This window comes from Micrasema longulum, unplaced genomic scaffold (genome assembly GCF_059751315.1).
Source record: "Micrasema longulum isolate JH-2025_06_02 unplaced genomic scaffold, ASM5975131v1 h1tg001343l, whole genome shotgun sequence".
NCBI lineage: Eukaryota > Metazoa > Arthropoda > Insecta > Trichoptera > Brachycentridae > Micrasema > Micrasema longulum.
In genome coordinates this window covers 147308-169512 of record NW_028278529.1, presented here as the reverse complement: position 1 = coordinate 169512, position 22205 = coordinate 147308, and the positions used below count along the sequence as shown (strand labels likewise).

Below are 22205 nucleotides of genomic sequence, written 5' to 3'. Positions count from 1 at the left end.
ATTGTTGGCGCACTTTAACTTTTCCAAACAAATCTAGTCCATTTTTTAACATATTGAGATCAGCTCTTGTAGCAGCTTATTCCAACCATGAACAACCCTATTGCTCAGGAAATTATTCTGTGGATTTAGATTGAATCTCGCTTTTTTCCAGCCGGAAACTGTAGCCTCGATTGATTATTTTTTTTTTACACATATATTATGCAGACAGGGGATATAGTCTGAGCTTAACCAAGTTACACAATTTAAGCCCCCGCTGTGCCAGTGGGTGTCATGAAAGAAATCCGACCATCCCAGTTTATAGTAAGTTTTGTTTAAAGCAGGCAGATAAAATTACAATTACATTTTTCAGCTAGTGACATTTGCCTATAAAGGATACAAAGATTTATAAATTAAAATACACAGTACTAAATATAGAGATTGAAAAACGAATACATATCTAAGTATTATTAAAAAAAATATATATTTTACTTTAAAATTTTGTGATAGAATCTCTGTAGCAATAATAGTCTTTAATAAATACTTTTATTTAGCCAAATGAATAATTTTCCTATGATTAAAAAATGACGAATCAAAGTAATGTTTTCAAAATATTTACACTCATACTCAAATATTTCAACTTGGAAGTCATTTTCGACTAGCTAAACTGTGCTAGAAAATTGAAATTAAGTTGTGATAGAGCAGGGTGCAAACCTCAGACCTCTGATCCGTGAGTCTGTGACTCTACCACGGGACCATACCCGGTTCTCATTGAAGGCGGTTACTTAGTATTTACCATCCAATTCATCGGTTCATCAGTCTTACTTGGTATTTAGATGATTATAAAATACTCATATTTAAATATTTAGATACTGTAATAACTTGCTTCAGCCACTTTTTACAGAATTTCTAGCTCGCTTTCATTGGATTCCACTTTTTCCATCTGAAAAAAATAGCCAAAAATTAATAACAACGGTAAAAAATATATAAATTTGTTAAACAGGATTACTATCGGAGACCACATTCACGATGCCTGCAAAAGCTGATGCCCAATTTTTGTAAAAAATATATTATAAGTCACAAAATACTTTGTTTATATCCACTACACATTCACAAAAATGTGTTTAAATAGTTTTGTTTATGTATTACATATTTACAAGTACAATGATGTATGCATCTAACTACATGTATTTTTTTTTAAAACCAATTTATAAATACATCAATATATATGAAAACTTTGTAAAATATGATTATTCACATTAAATTTTTTACTGATGAAATAAAATGGGATTTAGTTTGTTTATTTCCTTACTGCATGTTTTACATTTTTTGAGACATAAGTCCCAACTCTGTGGGACCAAAGTCCCATGTTAAATTGGGACGAATAATTAATTAACAGACGTATATCACCACAAATATTGATTAAACTTCTTAGATTTTCACGGCCGTTAAGATGCACAATAAGTTTTTCTGGGTTATTATGCCGTGTGTCGTTCGTACTCTCTACCGACGTTTCGGATCGCGTTACAGCGTCCATCATCAGGGTTGATGTTATTTGTGTATAAATATGTGTTACGTTAGGTACTTAGAATTTTTACCGTGTCGTAGTCGTTTTTGTGTGATGTTATGTATTTGGGACTTGTACCGTGTCGTAGTCGTTTTAGATTAATGTGTACCATTATGTACTTAGGATCTATACCGTATCACAAATCTGTGTTACATTGCAATCTTTATGCGATTTCTTTATGACTGGGTACCAGGATGTTTTTAATCGCATCCCATCATCTCTGTTTATGTTGTCGGGATGTTTGTAAATCTCAATTGCTTCTTTTACTAGTCGTGTTTGGTGGTTCTTTGGCCTCCCTAAGATTATCGGCTCAAAGGAAAACTTATGCCCCGTTTCTACATAATGGTACACATTAATCTAAAACGACTACGACACGGTACAAGTCCCAAATACATAACATCACACAAAAACGACTACGACACGGTAAAAATTCTAAGTACCTAACGTAACACATATTTATACACAAATAACATCAACCCTGATGATGGACGCTGTAACGCGATCCGAAACGTCGGTAGAGAGTACGAACGACACACGGCATAATAACCCAGAAAAACTTATTGTGCATCTTAACGGCCGTGAAAATCTAAGAAGTTTAATCACGAACCTCTATGGGGAGGAGATTTATATCGCTACACGACAACTGGAGAATCTGCGGAAGAAGAGAGCACGTTTGCTAACTAGTTTAGCGTTCTTGCAAAGATGCAGAGGACAGTCTGTTACACCTACACATATCAAAATACGCAGACATATTCACTCTTCTAAGGCCGAGAGAGTATTTGCACGGGCCGAAGCGGCTCTCCTTAGAGAGAGAATAAACAACACCCGCTTTGAATTAGACAAAATGTCGAAAAGCCTGTATGAATTACATCTGCGACTTGGAGCTACACTTTCATACGAACATTTTAAGAAGATTGATGAAATAACATACTGCCAGTCAGCGAGAAGCAAGTTGTCAACTGAAAACGCACAAAAAAAGAAATTCCAAGAAATGGAAAAAAAGAAAATTAAAAATGTAACTAAACTAGACTCCGATAAAGTAGTGTTGAATTTATCTAGTCTAATTCTTAACAAAGACGCAATATCGGTACTCAGCAAAGGACTTAATTTCGCCATAACGCCAAAAACCGTCCCAGTAGACGACATTATATGTGGAGTGGAAACGGCACTTAAAAAGACCCCTACAGCAATAGCGGAAGAAATCCGACAAGACACGTGCCAGATATTAAGAAAAGCGAAATTACCGCCATCGAATATTACAAAATCAGAACGAGCAGCTCTAAGAGAATTACGAGAGAATAAGGATATTCTCATACTACCGGCGGACAAAGGAAACGCAACGGTAATATTGGACCAACAAGCATACTCGAATAAAATACACGATTTATTGAAAAGTGACACCTACGAAAAATTAAAGAAGAATCCAACAGATAAAATTGACAGAAAAATGAGAGAATTGGTAAAACAATCAAGCATTCCTAAGGAGGACCATTGGAAATTGTTTATGCAAGCCTCCAAAACTCCGGCGCTCTACGGATTACCTAAAGTGCATAAAGAAGGCACTCCGCTGAGGCCAATAGTAAGCGCGATAGGCGCGCCGACATATAAGCTTTCACAATATCTAGCGGGCCTTTTACAAGTGCACACAGGAAAGACGTCGTCCTTTATAAAGGACTCACCGCACTTTGTAAGCATAATAAAAGAATTAAATGTCTCAGAAGGAGACATCCTTGTCAGTTTCGATGTAGTATCATTGTTTACTAATGTCCCAATAACTGACTCAATGGCCCTTTTAAGAGAGATTTTTGATAAGGACATGTGTGCCTTATTTGAATACTGTTTGACAAATGGATATTTCTCTTTTGAAAAGGAAATTTATAAACAGATAGAAGGAGTAGCTATGGGTAATCCACTTTCACCCGTAATAGCGAATTTTTTCATGGAGAGCTTTGAAATTACCGCTTTGGATACTGCTCCCTTCGTCCCCAAAGTCTGGCGGCGTTACGTTGATGATGTTTTTGCGATATGGGATCATGGAGCAGATAAACTCAAAGTGTTCCTAGAACACCTGAATAGCCTGCATCCTTCTATACAGTTTACAATGGAAAAAGAACAAAAACGGGTCCTTCCATTCCTTGATGTCGAAATTATGAGAAAACAAGACGGGAGCCTGGGCCATAAAGTGTATAGAAAGCCAACTCATACTAATCGGTATCTTCATGCTACCTCTCACCATCATCCGTCCCAAAAACTGGGTCTCATAAATACACTTGCCAGAAGGGCGACTCGTATTTGTGAAGAAACAAGTTTAGAAACTGAATTGAACATATTAACAAACGCGCTGGAAGGAAACGGATACAAAAAAGAAAGAGATTTTGGCTAGAATAGCTTCTATATCAAACACAAACAAGACGTATGACAGCAATAACGATGACTATAAAGGGATAGCTTGTTTACCATATGTAAAGAATATTACGGATAGAATTTCCAAAATCCTTAAAAAACACCAGATTAAAACTGTTTTCGGCACGTCGGCAAAAATAAGAGATTTTCTTAAATCAGCAAAGGACCGGGATCCTCTCGAAACCGACGGCATCTACAAACTGGATTGTAAAAACTGCCCTAAGGTTTACATCGGGCAGACTGCCAGAAATATAACAAAGAGAGTAAAGGAGCACATGAGTGCATGCAGGCTCGGCTACCCCGAAAAATCGGCCTTGGCCGAGCACCACATAGAAACGGGGCATAAGTTTTCCTTTGAGCCGATAATCTTAGGGAGGCCAAAGAACCACCAAACACGACTAGTAAAAGAAGCAATTGAGATTTACAAACATCCCGACAACATAAACAGAGATGATGGGATGCGATTAAAAACATCCTGGTACCCAGTCATAAAGAAATCGCATAAAGATTGCAATGTAACACAGATTTGTGATACGGTATAGATCCTAAGTACATAATGGTACACATTAATCTAAAACGACTACGACACGGTACAAGTCCCAAATACATAACATCACACAAAAACGACTACGACACGGTAAAAATTCTAAGTACCTAACGTAACACATATTTATACACAAATAACATCAACCCTGATGATGGACGCTGTAACGCGATCCGAAACGTCGGTAGAGAGTACGAACGACACACGGCATAATAACCCAGAAAAACTTATTGTGCACCACAAATATTATATAAGATTAGAAACATATTTTTTTTTAAATTAAAAAACACATATATTGCCCATTAATATGATAAATAGCAAACACAAACATTTGATTTACATTTAATAATAAAAAAATATGTAAAATTAAAATGTAATTACCAGAATATCATCATCATTTTTTTCTAAAATGGAGAGTGTAGCTGCTTTATCTTCAGGCAAGATAAAAGTATCATCCTGGAAAATGTATTTGTGTTATTTAAGAGTTTTGAAATATATAAAATAAATAAATAATTTTAAATTTGCTGAAAAGAAAAAAACATATTTATTGAGTATTATATGATAATAATATGAACTTTATACTTACCATAACACTGCCATGCTGCGCTTTAAGGTGATCTCTGAGAGCGAATGATCTGGCGTAACTGGCTCCACAAAACTCGCAGTTGTATTTCAGGTTGTTCTGTCTTTTGTGAGTCTCCATGTGTACACGAACAGCATACAGCGATGCAAAGGGCCTGAAATATCATAATTAACAATAACTACAAACATTCAATGGGATAATACCTGCAAACAAATGTTGAATAGAATAATACTTGTACTATATATATTTTTAAAAGATGAACTACTGATTTAACGTCACTTTTCATTATTTTATTTCATTTATTATTTGGAGTTAATGGTGCATAGAGGACTGCATTGGTACACCAACAGCAGTGTATCTTGATCATTTATGATCAACTTTATCTACAGCGATAGGATAAGTACGCAACCGTCGCATTAAATTCGCTGAACGCACATGTACGGTTACAGGCCCTATAGCATGGAATGCTCTCCTAGCAGAAGTTCAAAACTATGAGAATAAAGTGATGTTTCAGAAAAAAAACTTAAAACCCATCTGTCCTCTAAATTATTTATATAAATCCGTAGCATGTTGTGATCACAAAATAAATTGTTTTATTAAAATGTTTCGCTTAAATTTTAAGTCAAATTGAAATCAATGTTAATAGAATCAAATTGTAATGCGACCTTAAAGTATTACAAAAATGACGGTACATAAGTTATCTAAAATAATAATAATAATATGAAGGCAAAATGATCAGTCTTACTCTTCAGGAGCCAGTCCAGGGACTAAGAAATATTTCAGTGTAAAAACAATTTTTTAAATAAATATTTCATTTTGGGAATCAAACCCGAGACCTCTCGCATGGTAGGAAAACGCGCTAACCATTTGACCACAATGCAGACATTTTTAATTTAATAACAAAATTGGAGCATATCATCTGATTGATTTTTATATGATATGATTTTTAATATTGTATCAATAGCAATTATAACATAATATAACATAAATAAATATATTAAGCTAGGTTTTTTTGTGATATTTACATATCCAATTCATGTTAACTTGTCAATTAAACGCTTACCGATTACATTCGGTGCAAGGAAACGGTTTGGTGTGAGAGTTTTTGTGTCCCGCAAGCTGAACTGAAGTTTTAAAGGCTTTCGGGCAGAATGTGCATTTGTAGGCTCTAACATTTGAATGGGTGAGTACATGATGATTGTACACACTGTGTGCTTTAAATCTGAAAAATAACATTTTAGAGAAACAAATTGAAGGCAATTTATTTATTTTTTAATTCATAATATTTATTTATATTTTGTTTTGGGTAATGCTTTACATATAATATACTACAACATAATATATTTTAATCCATCACAACTTGTCTATTTGTAATCTTCATGGAGGAGGATGCAAAGTTATGTTTTTAATGGTTAACTCAGAAATCAGATTTTGAAGTTACCAAGTTCTAGTAATAACCCACAATATCATAATATAGTCGCATTAAATTTCATCAACTTTTAGTTTATTTTATTAAATACAAAATACAAATCACAGTTTGAATTGAATTAGAATATATAGTGAGAATCTTAGTTCAAATAAATGAACACAACAATGAAATGTAATAATACAAAAATAAAAAATTGAGCTAATTTCAACGTGTTAAAAGTGTTTTAAAAAATAGTGATCAAGCTCTAAAAGAATGGGTAGTCAAATCGTTAAATATTTTTTAAAAAACTGCAATATTACCACTGTACCTAGGGGATGTTATGGAAAGGGGGCTTAACTTCCATTTATTACAATTTATTTTGGGATACGTAAATATATTTTTATTAATGAACGTTACGCCCTTTACGCGACAGCAATAATAATAATTTTATGAATAAGTACCTTTTACCACAAATGCCGCAGTTATATGGACGTGCCCCTGTATGTGTGCGCATATGCAAAGTGAGACAATATGAAACTCGAAAAGATTTTCCGCAAATATCACAGCTATGAGGCTTCTCCCCTGAAAATATATTTAATTATTAGTAAATGAATACAATAGAGGACATCCAAAAACATAATATCAGTGTTCCAAGTAGTCCATAATTAAAAAGAAAAGAAATGAGGCCGGCGTTCTTATGGTTTTCTTGTCTCACAACTTCCTGTCAAACACGAAACAAGTCCTAAATTTAGTGTTGCCAACATCAGTTTTGATTCCAATTTTTACTGTTTCCTAATAATTTCAAACAAACTAATGGATATAAATTAAATTTTACACCAAATACCTGTATGAATTCTTTCATGTTTTACTTTTTCGTGTGGCCTTGCAAACTGCCTATTACAGTAGTTGCATTCATATGGTAATTGCTTAGTACTCTTAACATTTTGTACCTAAAAAAATACATAAATTAATTTTGATCGAGAGTCAAAGTTCAAAGCAATGATGAATAAACATTTCTTTATTACAATATATCTAGAATTATGAAAAAAGAAACAATCATAACTTGGAAAATAATCTTATAATATTTGTACATACCTTGTCTACAGAGTGAACATTCATGTGCATTTCCAAGTTCTCCTTGGTAAAGAATTTTCTGTTACAAATATCACAGTTGAATTCCACCTGAAATTACAGTATAAATATTTTACACATAATATGAATATGTAATAGTCAATGCTTACAGGTATTGTGACAGGCATAAGATGATCATCAATTCAGGGTCCCGATTATAATGGGAAGTTAACAGAGTTATCTTCAATTGAATTGTGCCCACGTAGAAGAGTATACATTTTTTAAAAAAAGTAATTTAACAGAAACTTTTAGACAAAGCTCCATTAAGTCAATTTTTTCGTTTATTTTAATTTAAAAAATGCTTAATTCACAAAAGCAACGACTGTTAATGGTACCTCGTTGCTATATAGGTATACCATTTTACGTTTAAATAACACATTACTTTAGTTTGTTTGGTATAAGCCCTTCTATGTGAGCACAACTCAATCGTAGACAATTATGGATAAAGTAAAATCTAATTTTCAGTACTAAAATATGTTCACATATTTGTATATCATCACTGGAAACCTGAAATTGAACATGTCTAAAAATATATTTTACATGTGTAAATATTCAATTTTATAGCATTTATGTATGTTTCATTTTAATTGACTAATGAAGATAACTCTGTTAAATTTCCATTTTTATAGGGGCCCAGGTGCCAGTCCAAATACAATGAAATACTCTAGTGTAATAACTTTTAAAATCGATGACCTCTTAGGTAGCTGGCAAACGTGCTAACTACTAGACCAAGAGGTGAACAAATGTAGCCAGTGGGCATTAGAGGTGGATAAGACCCAGTCACTGAGAGGATACAGATCACTTTATCTGCATCACCAATGTGACCGAATCATTTAAATAGTTCAATTGAACGAATGTATCTTTAGCTCATTCGGCTCATTTAGGTCATCATATTTCCGCATCTTTTGCATCTTCCTATCATTTACATCTTCATATTTTTTGTACCATTTGTATTTTTGTATCTTCTATATATTTGTGTCATTTGTGTCTTTAGTTTTAATTTTAGTTTCGTTTTAGTTTCATTTAGTTCTTTTATTTACTTGAGCGGTGTATACGAGCTGTGAGTGAGAACACGGATGAAACAAATAATTAAATAAGCTTTGGATGGTCTATCAACATGATTTTTTCTTATCGATATTATAATAATGTTCTAACAATTCATGAATGCGCAATATGGAGTGCACGCCCCTAAAAAATATGCATCAATTTGAAGTGTCTCATTTACCTGTCCAGTGTGAACAGTTTGGTGAATGGTGCGGTAACCGATGTGGATCCACTTATCACAAAGGGCGCAGTGGAAGCGCTCACCGGGGGGCGTGGGGCCTGTGGAGGGCGGATACTCGACGGGACCCTCCACGGGCCGCTGCTTCACGGGCTCGTGCATGCGCCCGTGCAGAAGTAGGGACTTGTTGGAAGGGAAGATGGTGTCACACACTCCGCACCTGTACGGGCCCAGCGCAGCTATTTGGTAAACAATACAATATTATCATCACAGGCGGCTCCTGACCAAAAACACTGGCAGTGCATATCTTTACATTTTGTCAACTTGTATATTAAGCTTATTAATGTGATAAGTCTGACATGGATAACGAGAGATAAAAATATGTGTAATTACAGCCCGGGCATTGGAAGCAGATTAGAAAAATCAATTTGCCATTGTTTTTGTTTGCATACTGTTTTGTATGCACATTATACGTAACTTAATCACCGAAATTCTTACTAAAGTTCATCAGTACACATGTTCAAAGCTACGTTACAAACGAACTTCATATCTGTGCTTGCGCTGTGCACTGCACCAAGTATGTATATCATCTTCATACTCTAACGCACGATTCGCCAGCATGAAGCATAGTCTATACCGCTAAAGCCACGGTTTTACCAGATCTGGTATTTTTCATAGAAACTCAGGATAAAAGCTCGTGCAAAACAGAATATGCACAGTGACGATTGCGCATGCATAGACAAGATAAAAAAATCTCACTAGATCTTTTGGCCCTAGTATTGAATATAAGTTTTTATGAGTTTAATGTTGCAATGGATCCCTGTTTCTTTGTATTACATATATTTACTATAATTTATTTTAAATTTTACTAAATATTTTTTATATACAACCACTTACCGACTTTTCTATGTCTACCGGTTTTGAGATGTACCCGTCTCTTCGTCAGAACACCAATTAAACCAACATGCAAAACCCACTATACACCTTAGTTGTTTACTTGAGAAGGTGGTACACTGGCTATATTTCCTGTGTGCGTTTCGTACACCTCCTCAAAATATTCCTTCCATCTCGTTTTAATTCCACTATCATTCGTCACCATTTTCCCATCGTTTCCTATTACATCCACTATCCTTACTTGTTTGGGAATTTTCTACTGCTTTCCAGAATATGAAGATTATATTAATGATATAATTTATTAATTTATTTAGAGTTTTTTTTTACTTGGCAGTGCACTGCACTTATAACTTGTACTTAGAAACCGCTACTATTAATCAATTTAACAAGTAAAACATGATGTTATGATCACTACACCCACCCCATCCTCAATTTAACACCCTTCAAACAATTGTTTCATTTCTACATTGCAGAAATCAAACCTGGGAACTTAAGAATGGGGTAAACGCACCAACCACTACACGAGACAGACATATCATCACCCTAGAATTGGTTTGTGACACGGACCAACAGAAACCAATGGAATATAATATTGGATTCTTTTTGTGGATTTGGAACAAAAATTCTTTCAATACTTTTTTATTTAGTTGTAATTTTTTTTACTGGATATGTAATAAAGCAATACTTAACTACAGTTTAACATACAAAAGTAAAATTTGTAAGAATTGGTCAACTAATACTAGGGGTGGCGATATCTCCACTCAATTTCCTTTTGCAGGATTTTCACCCGAGAGTGGCTACTCTAGATGGCTGTCGGGTCAAAAACATAAATGCAGATTCTGGTTCTATTTCACACACACAAAACTGTATTCCGCATGGATAATTTATTTTATTATTATTATAAATAAAAAACATTTTTTTAGTTCCTACTAATTTTAATTTAGGTTTTTCACCAGTGACCGGGATTAGTCGTGACCAGCATCAACGTCGTCAAACTGGCGGCTTTGTTATGAGTGTCTTCAGTTTATTGTTACACCAATAAATGGAAGAATCTGTGACTTCCAAAACTCAGTGTCTCATTTTCATTTATTCAATTAATCATGTATTATTCCACAATAATTAAGATGATTTAATAAATCATTTAACCTTATGGTGCATGGTACTTCAATAACAGCATACAAGCAATCATTTTTAACATATATGAAGTCAAGATGATTGGTTTTACGCTTCGGGCGTCAAGGATTATGAAATATTATAGTTAAAAAAACATCTTTTGAATAAATATTTGATGTCAACCTTGCCGGGAATCAATTCTGGGAACTCAGGAATAATTATATTTTTAGTATGATTGTTTTAATTACCTGCCTGACTAGGAAACCCTGTACCCTGGCAGGAAACATATTTTAACTCACCAATATTACCATGGAAGTTTTTGTTATCTTTTAGTATAGAGAATTTTCAAAAGTTGCGGATATATTTTTTAAGGTAAGTAGTTCCCAAACTGGGCTAAACAAACTCTATTGAAAAAAGTAAACAGTATTTCATATGTATTTTACCTGTTGCTTTGACTGTGGCCCACTTATCATTCTTTTTTAAGGTTTTGTGTACTTTCATGTGAGCGCATAATGATTTTGAGTTATTATAGCTAACATTACAATGCTCGCATTTGTATTTTCCTGAAAAAAATACACATAATTGCAATTAGGTTGTAATATGACAGTATTAATAAGGGAAATTTAATCTGATGGAAGGGGTATTTGGTGATCTATTATAATTATAGATTTAAAAGTGTTCACAATTTGCTCACTAGCAAATAACGTAATTTGGTTTGAGTTCCAAATATTTCAGATCATAATATGTAGATGAAACATAGCTGCAAAAAATACACTGTAAAAAACTGCAATCATAGTAATAAAAACTATGTTAGATAGTTAAAATTTTGGATGAAAAAAATAGACCTTTTTCTAGGGAATCGTTAGGTATTTTTTTTATTTTTTTAAATATAAAAATGCCTGAAAATAGTATTTTGTTAATATTTTATTAAAGAAAAAAAATAATTTTCTAAATATCTATTTGAACAGAGGACCTTCGAAATACTATTCAAATAAATGGCACTTTTTTTACATATAAAAAGAAAACACATTATTAAATATACTTATAAATAAGTAAAAGTAGAATGACATTTAAAAAATTAATTAATACTAACAGTCAAACCTACAATTATGTATGTAAGAGGTATACTATGGTAACTCCAAATAGATTGAAATTTTATTATGAATTATTACTATGTAGACATCAAATTTTTCATCCTCTATTACATGGTAAATAGCATTAACTCCTATTTTTTTATATTGTAACTCCATATCAAATTAGAGGTTTAAGGGCAATAAGAAAACATACAGTACTTCCAAAGATTTTTAAAATATGTATTTTTTATAAATATTTCACAAAACAAACTTACTTGAAGCCTATCATTGAAAAATACAAGGTGTTCAAAGCATGAAAAATCACTAATTTGTCTCTCCTGGGCCGGTATTCCAAACGCTCTCGCGGCCGTATTATCTCGTGTATTTTGTATGTAAAAAAAACTGTTTTCTCTAAAAAAACTGCCGCGAGAGTGATTCAGAATAGCACCCCTAAAAGTAAGGTTTTTGGATAAACTGTAGTTTACCTCTCCCGTATATAATTATTTACCGATACTCGTGAGTGTGAAAAGAAAAGTAATATATAAAAAATATATAAATATTAATAAAATTTAAAGGGAAACAGTTAAATCAACAATTTGGAAATACAAGTTTAATGCATTTGAATCTCAATATTCCACACTAATGATAACGGCATTGGAGAATTAGTACAAAAATTTAAGTAACATTGTATTGCCTTTAATAATAAATCACAATTTCAACAAAAAAATTATGTCTTTTTTTCTAAAACAAACATTATATCCGGAGGTGTCTGTGCAATATAATTGACTCAAAATTATTAGAACTTTTCACTAAATAAAATTTGTCATATATAAGATATGCGATTTTCCATTTGTAATGTCCATATATAATTTTTTTTATTGCAGTGAAAAAAAAACATAAAAATATCCTACCTTTGGGAGCGGGAATACAAGCATGATTTTCAAACTTGTTCAGATTTTCATATTGGGCAAAACACCGAGAACAGTGGTAAACTCTTGAGACTTTGCCTTGGCTGTCTTTAATATCTTCTTCTCCTTCGTATTTCAAAACAATCGTATAAGAATCAACTTGTTATTTTATATATATATTATCGCAACCAACATCCACAGAGGAAATTCGCTGATTGCAAATTACTTTGAAGAATGTTAATATGTATATGAAAAAAACAAACACATAGTTTTGCAGAAAGGAATCGTCCCACAAAAACAAAATACAATACTTTTGGTCTGGATATACATATTCCGTAAGTGAAAAATTAATTTTAAAGACGAAAAATTTAATTGCTTTAAAAATAATCAGAAAAGAAGAGACGATTCCTTTCTGAAACATCTAATAGGATTTAAAACATTCGATTTCTTAATGAAAAAAATATAAAATGAACATGTCGGATAACAAACAATTCTATGCCTGAGATGCTGATAACTCGGTATACTTCCGTACTACAATGGATATTAATGTTTTCTTTTTAATACAAAATAATCGAGATTTTAAAAGAAAACAAACATTCATTTTTCAGGCGAGAATGGAAAAGGTTAAAGAACCTGCATTATCATTTTTAAAAAATTGCAATGATATGATTTACCAACATACTTTAATTTTGGGACCATTTTTGTAATACTCAGAAATGGGATTGTTGGGGTAGAGCGAGATTCGAACCTCTGACCTTGGATCCGAGAAAACCACGACACTATCACAGAGCCACAACCCGGTTCACTAGCATATTTTGGTGCATTTTGTAATATTTGAATTATGTAGAGTTCATTTCTGCATAACTATGTCCAAAATATAACATCTTACCTTGTGCGGGCTTGCAAGTATGATTTTCGTATTTATTAAGATTTGCGTAATGTGTGTAGCACCGTGAGCAGTAGTAAATTCTCGAAACTGTTCCCTTAGTTTCTTTATTTTCTTCTTCCTCTTCATCTGAAATTAAAACATGCTTATATATGTATAATGCTAAATGGTCAATACCTCTCAAATGGTACACAACGGTATTAACACTCTTGAAACAACTTGAAAATCCCAATAGATGCCTGTTTAGGCAAAAGTTCTTGATACATAAGCGGACTCTTACTTAACCGAGGAGTTTAATTAGGAAGTTTGGTGGTTTTTTTATATTTTTAATAGACTATCAAACTAAGTAAAAAAAAAGTTATTTTATATGTATCACATTATCATAACTATGTTTTTTTTTTGAAACCGTAATTTTGAAACTACACCAGCCGGTGAATTCTTTTAACATTTAAAAGTAAAGCCCTGTACAAATTATTTGTACCCGCTAAACATGAAAACATGCTAAATGTCGAAAAACATGTCTACCCTGGAAACCGGAAATATGTTATCAGATCCCACAACAACATAACAACGTTATTATTTATTGGCTATTGCAAACATGTGTTCACATGAACCTGCGACGTTTCAAGTAGTTAATTTTTATTAATTTTTGAAAAACTTCACCTTACAATTACATGTGCTAATTTTTATCACGGGTAAGAATTTTTTTTTTTTCAGGTTTGATTCCTGGATTCTTGGCAAGGTCGACATTAAATATATTATTTTAAGATGCAGTTTTTCACTTAAATTCCACTGTCTCTGGACTGCCACCCAAAGTGCAAAAACGGACTATCTTAACGATACCAATATCGTATCAAATTATCGAGACACCCCGCTTTGGAGTACTATTGTAGTGCCTTATGCACCACTGAGTGCAGATAGCGAAATGATGATGATGATAAAAATTACTAAGAGTAAATACCTTTTGTTTCATCTACCCATACAGTCTCTTGCTTTTCTTCCTCAGGCTGGTGCCAAAATCTCTCTATCTGGACCACCTTCCGTGTGTAGAGTCGTCCGTCTCTGTCCACGCACTGCTCTTCGTGCAAAGTGTTCAGGAGTTGTGGACTTCGAAATCGCTCTCCTGTCAGAACATTATTCTAATAAGATCTAGTTTGTGTATAATATATGTTTATAAAAAACACACACAGTAAGATAATAAAATATACAAAAATGAGTTTTTAGTGCCGTCTAACACAATGTTTCCCAATTAGTGGTACACATGCCCGCAGGGGTACGCGTGGCAATCTCTTAACTAAGGTAATTATTGATAATTCACACAGAGTTTTTGGCCTCTTAGAGTTAGGAATAAGATTATTTTTTTTGTAATATGTATATTTGTATGAATAAATATTTTTAAAGCGTCGAAACTATCTCTGCATGCTGTTTCCGACGGAGGATGGTCGTCGTAAGGCTCCACAAGAATTCTATATACTTCAGCTACAGTTTTTTGAAAAAGTAATGAAATAAAATTCCCCACAAATATTATTTTTTGCCACAAAATTCAACATGCTTAACGCTATGAAAAAATATGCTGTTTACACTTCGGCAGATAAATATATAGTGGAGGGCTTCACGATGAAGTTGGCTGTAGTATTGCTGGATGTAATAAGGCCAAGATAACACCATCTGTCGGGAAACAGCAAAGACTTATTGAAGTCCTTATTGTAAAAATAATAACAATTCATAACAAGACTAGACCGAACAAACATTACGCGTACCAAATTATTGTTTCTTTGATGGTCAAAAGTATTAGAATAATATATACATATGTAATTTATAAATAGACACATTTACATTTGTGGAAATTACCCTGAGAATCAACCGCCTGTCGTGCTGTAACGATTTCTCCATTCTCTAATATAACTCTTTTACTATCTGGAACAATTTCTTCTGCTGCCTCATCAGTTTCTTCTCCATCTTCACTTCCCAGAACTTGCAGTAATGTCATGTCTTCCATAATACTGTCATCATCTCGAGCCATCTATAAGAAAGAGACATTTTTTGCTAAGAAGCTAAGATATCGAAAGGTTTTTATATCTCAAGGATATCAATAGTAACAAGTCGTGCCTATCTATCATCTCTGCCTACACAACTACTCTACAAACCATCATGCAAAAATAGCATGATGTTTTCATCGTTTTCAATGATTTAAATTTATATTTTCTCCAAATGCTGATTGCTCTGGATGTGCTAAAGTAGGTTAAAATTTAGTTGAGAGCCCCGATTTCTATTGCTATGATGTATTGCGGTTCTAAAAAAGACAGCTGTAATGTTTTGTTTTGTGTGTTGCACAGTGGTTGGGGTGAAACTGGTAGAAGAGGGGCCATGCAGGCTCTCCCCTGTCTGTCTCACCCGGCGCGCGACCCTAAATAATGTGTAAACTTAATTTCAATAAATCAGATAAATAGTGAACTCTCACAAGTGAACATAGCATTGACGCCAGAAAGCCTGACTGCGGAAGACGCCGGGAGACGAACCAGCAATAACGTGGTAACGCATAAGTTACAGCTGATTACAAATTCTCTAGGAAAGTATAGTATGGGTTTAATAAGCGAAAATTTCATGTTTTTATTTCAAATTTTGATTATAATTTTGAAGCAAAATTAATATTTGAAACACCAACTTTGTGATTTTCCATGTCAAATAATGTAACTAAATATTTTCTTTGTGTAAAATCACTACATAAATTCAATCAACCGGAACAGTCATGTTCTGAAACCAGTCAGCAGATTAAATTTATGTAAAAGAAAATAATTAGTTATATTATTTGATATAAAATTTATATTTGAAGCACTAACTCTGTGGTATATAAAACAACTTTGTTTTTAGCCACAAATTATTAGCTCCATATGTTTCGATGTATATTTATTAGATAATATTTAGTAATCACTGTAAAAATAAAATAGGATAAGATTTATTAGTTAATTATACCTTGATAAAAAAAAGCTTGTATAGCTTTGAAACCGGTTGGTAGAAAAAAAAAAAAAGTGGTTAAAAACAGTATTTTATATTTATTTTATTACATTTTTGGACTTTAGAATAACTTACCTCAACAACAACTTCCTGGTCACTGTGGAAATTCTGTATGTGGTCGACAACAGAAGTAAAGCTGATTCCACAACTATTACAACTGTATACCTCTTCTGCCGTATGTTCTTCATCTTGTGTACCTGCAACTAAAATTTATAAAATTCATGTCACATCATATCATACCCCCCTAATCCACAAACAATACTCTACATGGGATTTGTATTTGTAACCAAATGCAGCATATCTCGTATAAGGGCAAGTTGATCAGTATTACGCTTCAGTTATCAGTCCAGGGATAGTGAAATGTGACGGTATAAAACCAGCTTTTAAATCAATGTTTCGGTATTGACCCTGCCTTGAACCGAACCCGAGACCTGAAATATGGTAGGTGAAAACCAACTACTCCGCTACAACTCGTTCTAATCTCCACTCAATTTACTTTCTCAGGATTTATACCGGAGACCATATTATACAATAAAATAAAACAAAAACTATTTTGAGACATAATATTCTAAACATATTTTTTAAAATTATTCTCATGTAATTATTTTTTAGATGAAATAATTTATATTTTAAGACAATTATCAACATTATTTTAATTTATTATGATTTAAAGTCAGTTATACATTGAACAGGGAGGGTGGATCATCGGTGGCAGATAACTTATAAATGACTGAATATCGCAGAATATACGGGGAGGTTAAATCGATAGGCATTAAGGTCCATCATCGCCATACCACCGATGATCCTCCCTCCCAGTTATACTGTGTATAATCAGTCATCGAAACTATCTTTGTGACAAAACAATTATTCAGTAGTGTAAATGACATGCATTATTTGAAAATGATTGAAAATGGCATAAAAATTAGAATATTTTCTCTAAATCAACACAATTATTTATTTTAAACTAATTACCTTCCTCAGTTTCAATCCCTTCTACAGATTGCGTGGAGTCTTCATCTTTACGTAGAATTTGTTCCGGATCTAAATTAGACAGTATGAGAACGGAGCCTTCATCATTTTCATCCAGAAGTCTGACTTCTACATTAATTTGGTCTTCTGGGAAACATTCCTCTTTCAATGAATTCACATCCTCGATCTTTTCTTCTAATATTTCAGTAACTACTTCTGGTTCATTGTGCTCAAGGCATAACTGTTTATCTGAAGCTAGAAAACTGTCAGTGTTAATTTTATTTATAGAGAGCAGTTTTGAAAATTAAAGTTTGTTTTCGGTAATTTAAAGAATTTAAGGTCCACGACACTCAGGAAACTAAAATAGCTCTGATAAGATTTGGTTAATAACAAATTTTGACTTTTGTTGACATGGTTGTGAACTTTGAGTATCGAGTGTGGCTCGATATCGTATTTTTAAATTATTATTTATTATTAATAACTATATATTATTTTTTTAATATTTATATATTTTTTTTAAATATTATCATTCCGAATACTTAAATTTATAAAACAGGGCTGAATTTGTCATATTTATTTGTTTAATTTATTTATTTAACTTTTTGTACATAATGTAAATTGTACATTGGCAGGCTTATTGCTAAATGGCAATTTCTTCCAACCAGCCAATAAAATAAAAGTTCTACATATATAATTCAAGTTACAAAACATATTCAATAGAAAATAAAAATAAGCTCAAGATATACAAAAATAGAAGCGTGAGATGTGTACATTGTAAATTCAATTTTAAACACAGTACAGACTGCATTAGAATAGGGTGTTCTAATAAGGAGGACTTTTAAATGTTTTTTTGCATTAAAAAAATAACATATTTGAAGCACTAACTTTTTGATAATTTATTATAATTTTAAAAATTGGCTGAGTAGTTAGTTGTTAAAAGCAAGGTTGATTTATTTGAAATATTTTATAGTTTTTTTCTCACATAGTATTATAAAAAATGTATAAAAAAATTTAAAAGGGCATTGGGTTTGGTCCAACATTAATAGTTTTGAAAATCCTTACAGGAATTAGCTATAAAGATTTATAGAGGTGTATTCATTGCATTATGTGGGCATTACACGAATTTATGATTGGCGTTAGAATTTTACTTTTATAAGTATATTTAAGAGATGTTTCCCCACACAATTAAGCATTGATTGTGTGGGGAAACATCTCCTTAACAATTTTTACCATGTTACTAATCAGATGTTGCCAGCGCAATGACGTTATGTAAGACAACTCTTTAAAATCCAATTTTAGAAAGTATTAAACTTCCTCGTAGAAGTGTGGTATTAAATAATAATCAATATAAATTGAATAAGAATCTAACCGTTGTCTTCTATAAGTCTGATCTCCACATTTCTATCCTGATAATCCTCAACCTTTATCAATGAAGTCATTATAATGGCATTGTCTTCAGTATTGTCTTCTAGTGCACCTGTACTTTCCAGAGACAATTGCTTTTCCGCAGCTGAAATTTTTTGAATGTAAGTAGAAATCTTAAGATTTCAATTCTATAATTGCTTTTCTGAAGGTGATTTTTTTTTTCATGTAAGTAGGAATCTTAAGATTTCAATTCTATAATTGCTTCTCTGAAGGTGATTTTTTTTTCATGTAAGTAGGAATCTTAAGATTTCAATTCTACATTTCCTCAATTACGATTGTTATTTTTATTACATTGAGAAATCCTGTCAAAATTTGGTCCATAAATCATCATCCTCATTCCCATTAGCATCCAGCAGTCCATAGGACACTGCATTGGTAATTACTGCATTTAGGCAATCATTTGTAACAAACAAGAAGTCAAGATGATCAGTTTTACATTTCAGGTGAAATATAGCAGCGAAAAGGCACCTATCAAACAAATATTTCATATTGTTCCTACCAGGAATTAAACCCAGGACTCGACTAGCAATCAAGTTAAAAACACTCATCAAGGGTTCTGGTTCTATTTCACACACATAACTGTATTCTTCATTCCAGGACATAAAAGTGCTTACAGTTTTTTTTTGTTGTTATATTTAGTTGTTTTAATATTCCTAAATATATTTTATCAAATGTAAAATGTTCTGTGATAAGAAAAAAGGAAACACTGTTTATCAATCATCACAGAACTAGATAGATAGCTTAATAAAACCATGGCTTATCTGGTACCAAAGTTTAAAATAAATAATAATGGCTTTCCGGGGCGGTATTATGAACGCTATAGTGTGCATGGAGAAAGCTTAAGAATACCAGCCCAGGCATCTATTCCAAGAACGTCCTGGCAAATAATCTGGACATGGTGTCAATGATTATTTTGGCATTCAATTGGGTCGTTTTGATGGATAATTAAAGAAACATTATTTTAGTTAAATTTTTTAAATAATTTTACCCCTATTTACATTGATTTTCCGAATTTAATAATGTTTTTGCTTTTTTTTATTCTAGCTAACTATTCTATTGTAAATTTTTGGAACGCCTCTGCTTAAATTGGACATGCACTGTCGTAATATTTTTTTAGAAAATAAATTATGAGTGTTTTCAAATTGACCAAATACAAATAAAAGGAATACTAGGGATTTTATCTTAACATCAAAACTAAATTATTAAAGATGAAATCTTTCATAAGAAAGGATTATTAACTTCCAAACTGTTAGTTTGCTCAAAATTGCAAAATTTATTTATTCAAAATGTACTCAAAAAGTAGACTAAATAAAAGTAAATCGTAATTAAAAAAAAACTGAATCAAAATTTTTGAGAAATCAGTTTTATATACATATTTTTTTGCAACACAACAGGCCAGGGAGCCCAACTACAGTGGTGAATGACATCACAGAACACCCAGGCTTGAGAAAAATCACATGAGATTTTTGTGTTCTCCCCGGGAATCGAACCCGGAACCTTCCATGTGTGAATCAAGCGTCTTAACCACTGCACCACGGAGGCTGCTAATATTCTGCTATAATAATATTAACAGAGAGGAGAATATCGCCAGCAACAATTAAAACTATCCAGGATATTAACTCCAATAGCAGAACAAGGATAAAGGTTGACGGTAAAATGTGTAAGGAAATCCCCGCAGATAGTGGCACTAATGCCCTAAGGAAGGGGACAGTCTGAGGCCCTTCCTGCTTAATTTAACTATGGACAAAATCATGGAAGAGGTGGCAGCTTGAGGATTAGGCTACAGGATGGGTGATAGGGTCATCAATATCATATGCCGTGCGGATAATACAGCCTTAGTAACAGAATCGGAGGATGACCTGCATCGAATGCAACACAGGTTCCGCCTAGCGAACAAAACAAAGAGCTTAACCATATCCAAGCAACTCGAGAGTTGTATCTCTATGTCCCAAGTCCTAAAAGTAGAAGCTTTCTGCTAAAGCAGATCGACAGATCTAACGAAGAGGAATTTATTGAGTCTGATGATTTTTACAACTTTACTTAAATTTGAGTTACATTAGCCTTTATGTAGAGTTCGATGATATTTATTTTAAAAGACTGAGAATCAGATTTTCAGTTTACTTAACCTTTGAACATATCGATGGATTTTTGGTTAAAACTGTCTTAACCGACATTGATTTTGGTTACACCTATGGAACACTTTTAAATTTATTTTGAAAGCTATCAATTTAGAAAACAGGGGACTATCATCATGCAATAGACATTTTTGTAAATCTTTCATTATTATTGTAATTATATTTTTTAATGTTCATTTATAATAGTATAATGTATATTTTGGAAAATCCATATAATGTTAACTATGGATACGATTTGAAAAATTATCAAATCATAAGTGATATTAATAAGAATTTGATTATGTTATGGACTATCCACCTGTTTAAAATATTCAGATAGAATACTTTTCTCAAAAATTCTAACAGGTGTATTGTTATCTTTTGTCCTCTTATTATCTAAACACAATTAATACAAGCAAGTTAATGCTCTGATTATGTCAACAACATTCAATTTGACTCCTGTTCGTTTAAAGGCGACAGAGTACGATGTATTTTACCACGATCGAATTTATAAGATATTTTCAATATGTCAAACTCAACAGGTGAAAACTCGAACCTTTCGCGACAATAATAACTAACAGGGCAATCAAACCACAACATTTTAAGTATGCAATGATAGAACTAATTACGCCATTTTAATCACGAAATGGCAGACAAATCTCACGTACACATTTAGAACCTGGATAAAATTATGTCAAATCGCCTTGCAAATGACAGCAATATATTTTCAAATTATATCGTTCATCCACCAACAGCCCCAACTTGCAGGCCGACCTGTGCCTAATTTCTCATCATAAACCACAATTTTCCGAAATAACTTCACAACTTCACAGCAAACAGAATCTCGCGACGCGAATGAAGTTAGAACCGGAACCAGTGGAAAACATATTTTTAGATTTTAGCGGATATATCATCAATGTTGGTCACCCTGAAAAATTATGCCCCCAAAATTCAAAACGGTGATCATATCCTTA

General features: G+C 32.8%; 1 protein-coding gene across 5 annotated transcripts; it reads right to left on the bottom strand.

The window, feature by feature from the left end:
• Positions 1–305: 305 nt before the first annotated feature.
• On the bottom strand, positions 306–22111 carry LOC148275788 (uncharacterized). 5 transcript variants are annotated; one of them, XM_088235207.1, is made up of 17 exons: positions 21900–22111; positions 19062–19202; positions 17696–17947; positions 16799–16926; positions 15560–15731; positions 14670–14831; positions 13712–13837; positions 12826–12948; positions 11285–11404; positions 8838–9073; positions 7577–7663; positions 7326–7431; positions 6943–7063; positions 6137–6295; positions 5077–5227; positions 4872–4946; positions 306–919 (listed from the first exon to the last, which is right to left on the bottom strand). In XM_088235207.1, the coding sequence occupies exons 1-17, from the start codon at positions 21901–21903 to the stop codon at positions 875–877; spliced, it is 2208 nt and encodes a 735-aa protein (XP_088091333.1). In that variant the 5' UTR covers positions 21904–22111; the 3' UTR covers positions 306–874. The 5 variants fall into 5 exon arrangements, with proteins under 5 accessions (XP_088091333.1, XP_088091334.1, XP_088091335.1 ...); XM_088235208.1 differs by having other exon boundaries at positions 16799–16920; positions 21900–22088; XM_088235209.1 differs by lacking the exon at positions 12826–12948.
• Positions 22112–22205: the final 94 nt, after the last annotated feature.

What these genes read in the sequence shown, in the direction of transcription:
- LOC148275788 (XM_088235207.1), bottom strand. An exon ending in TACTTGCAAGCCCGCACAAG is followed by an intron (nt 12,949 to 13,711) that starts GTAAGATGTTAT and finishes TGAAATACGAAG; the next exon opens with GAGAAGAAGATATTAAAGAC. An exon ending in CGCAGCATGGCAGTGTTATG is followed by an intron (nt 4,947 to 5,076) that starts GTAAGTATAAAG and finishes TACATTTTCCAG; the next exon opens with GATGATACTTTTATCTTGCC.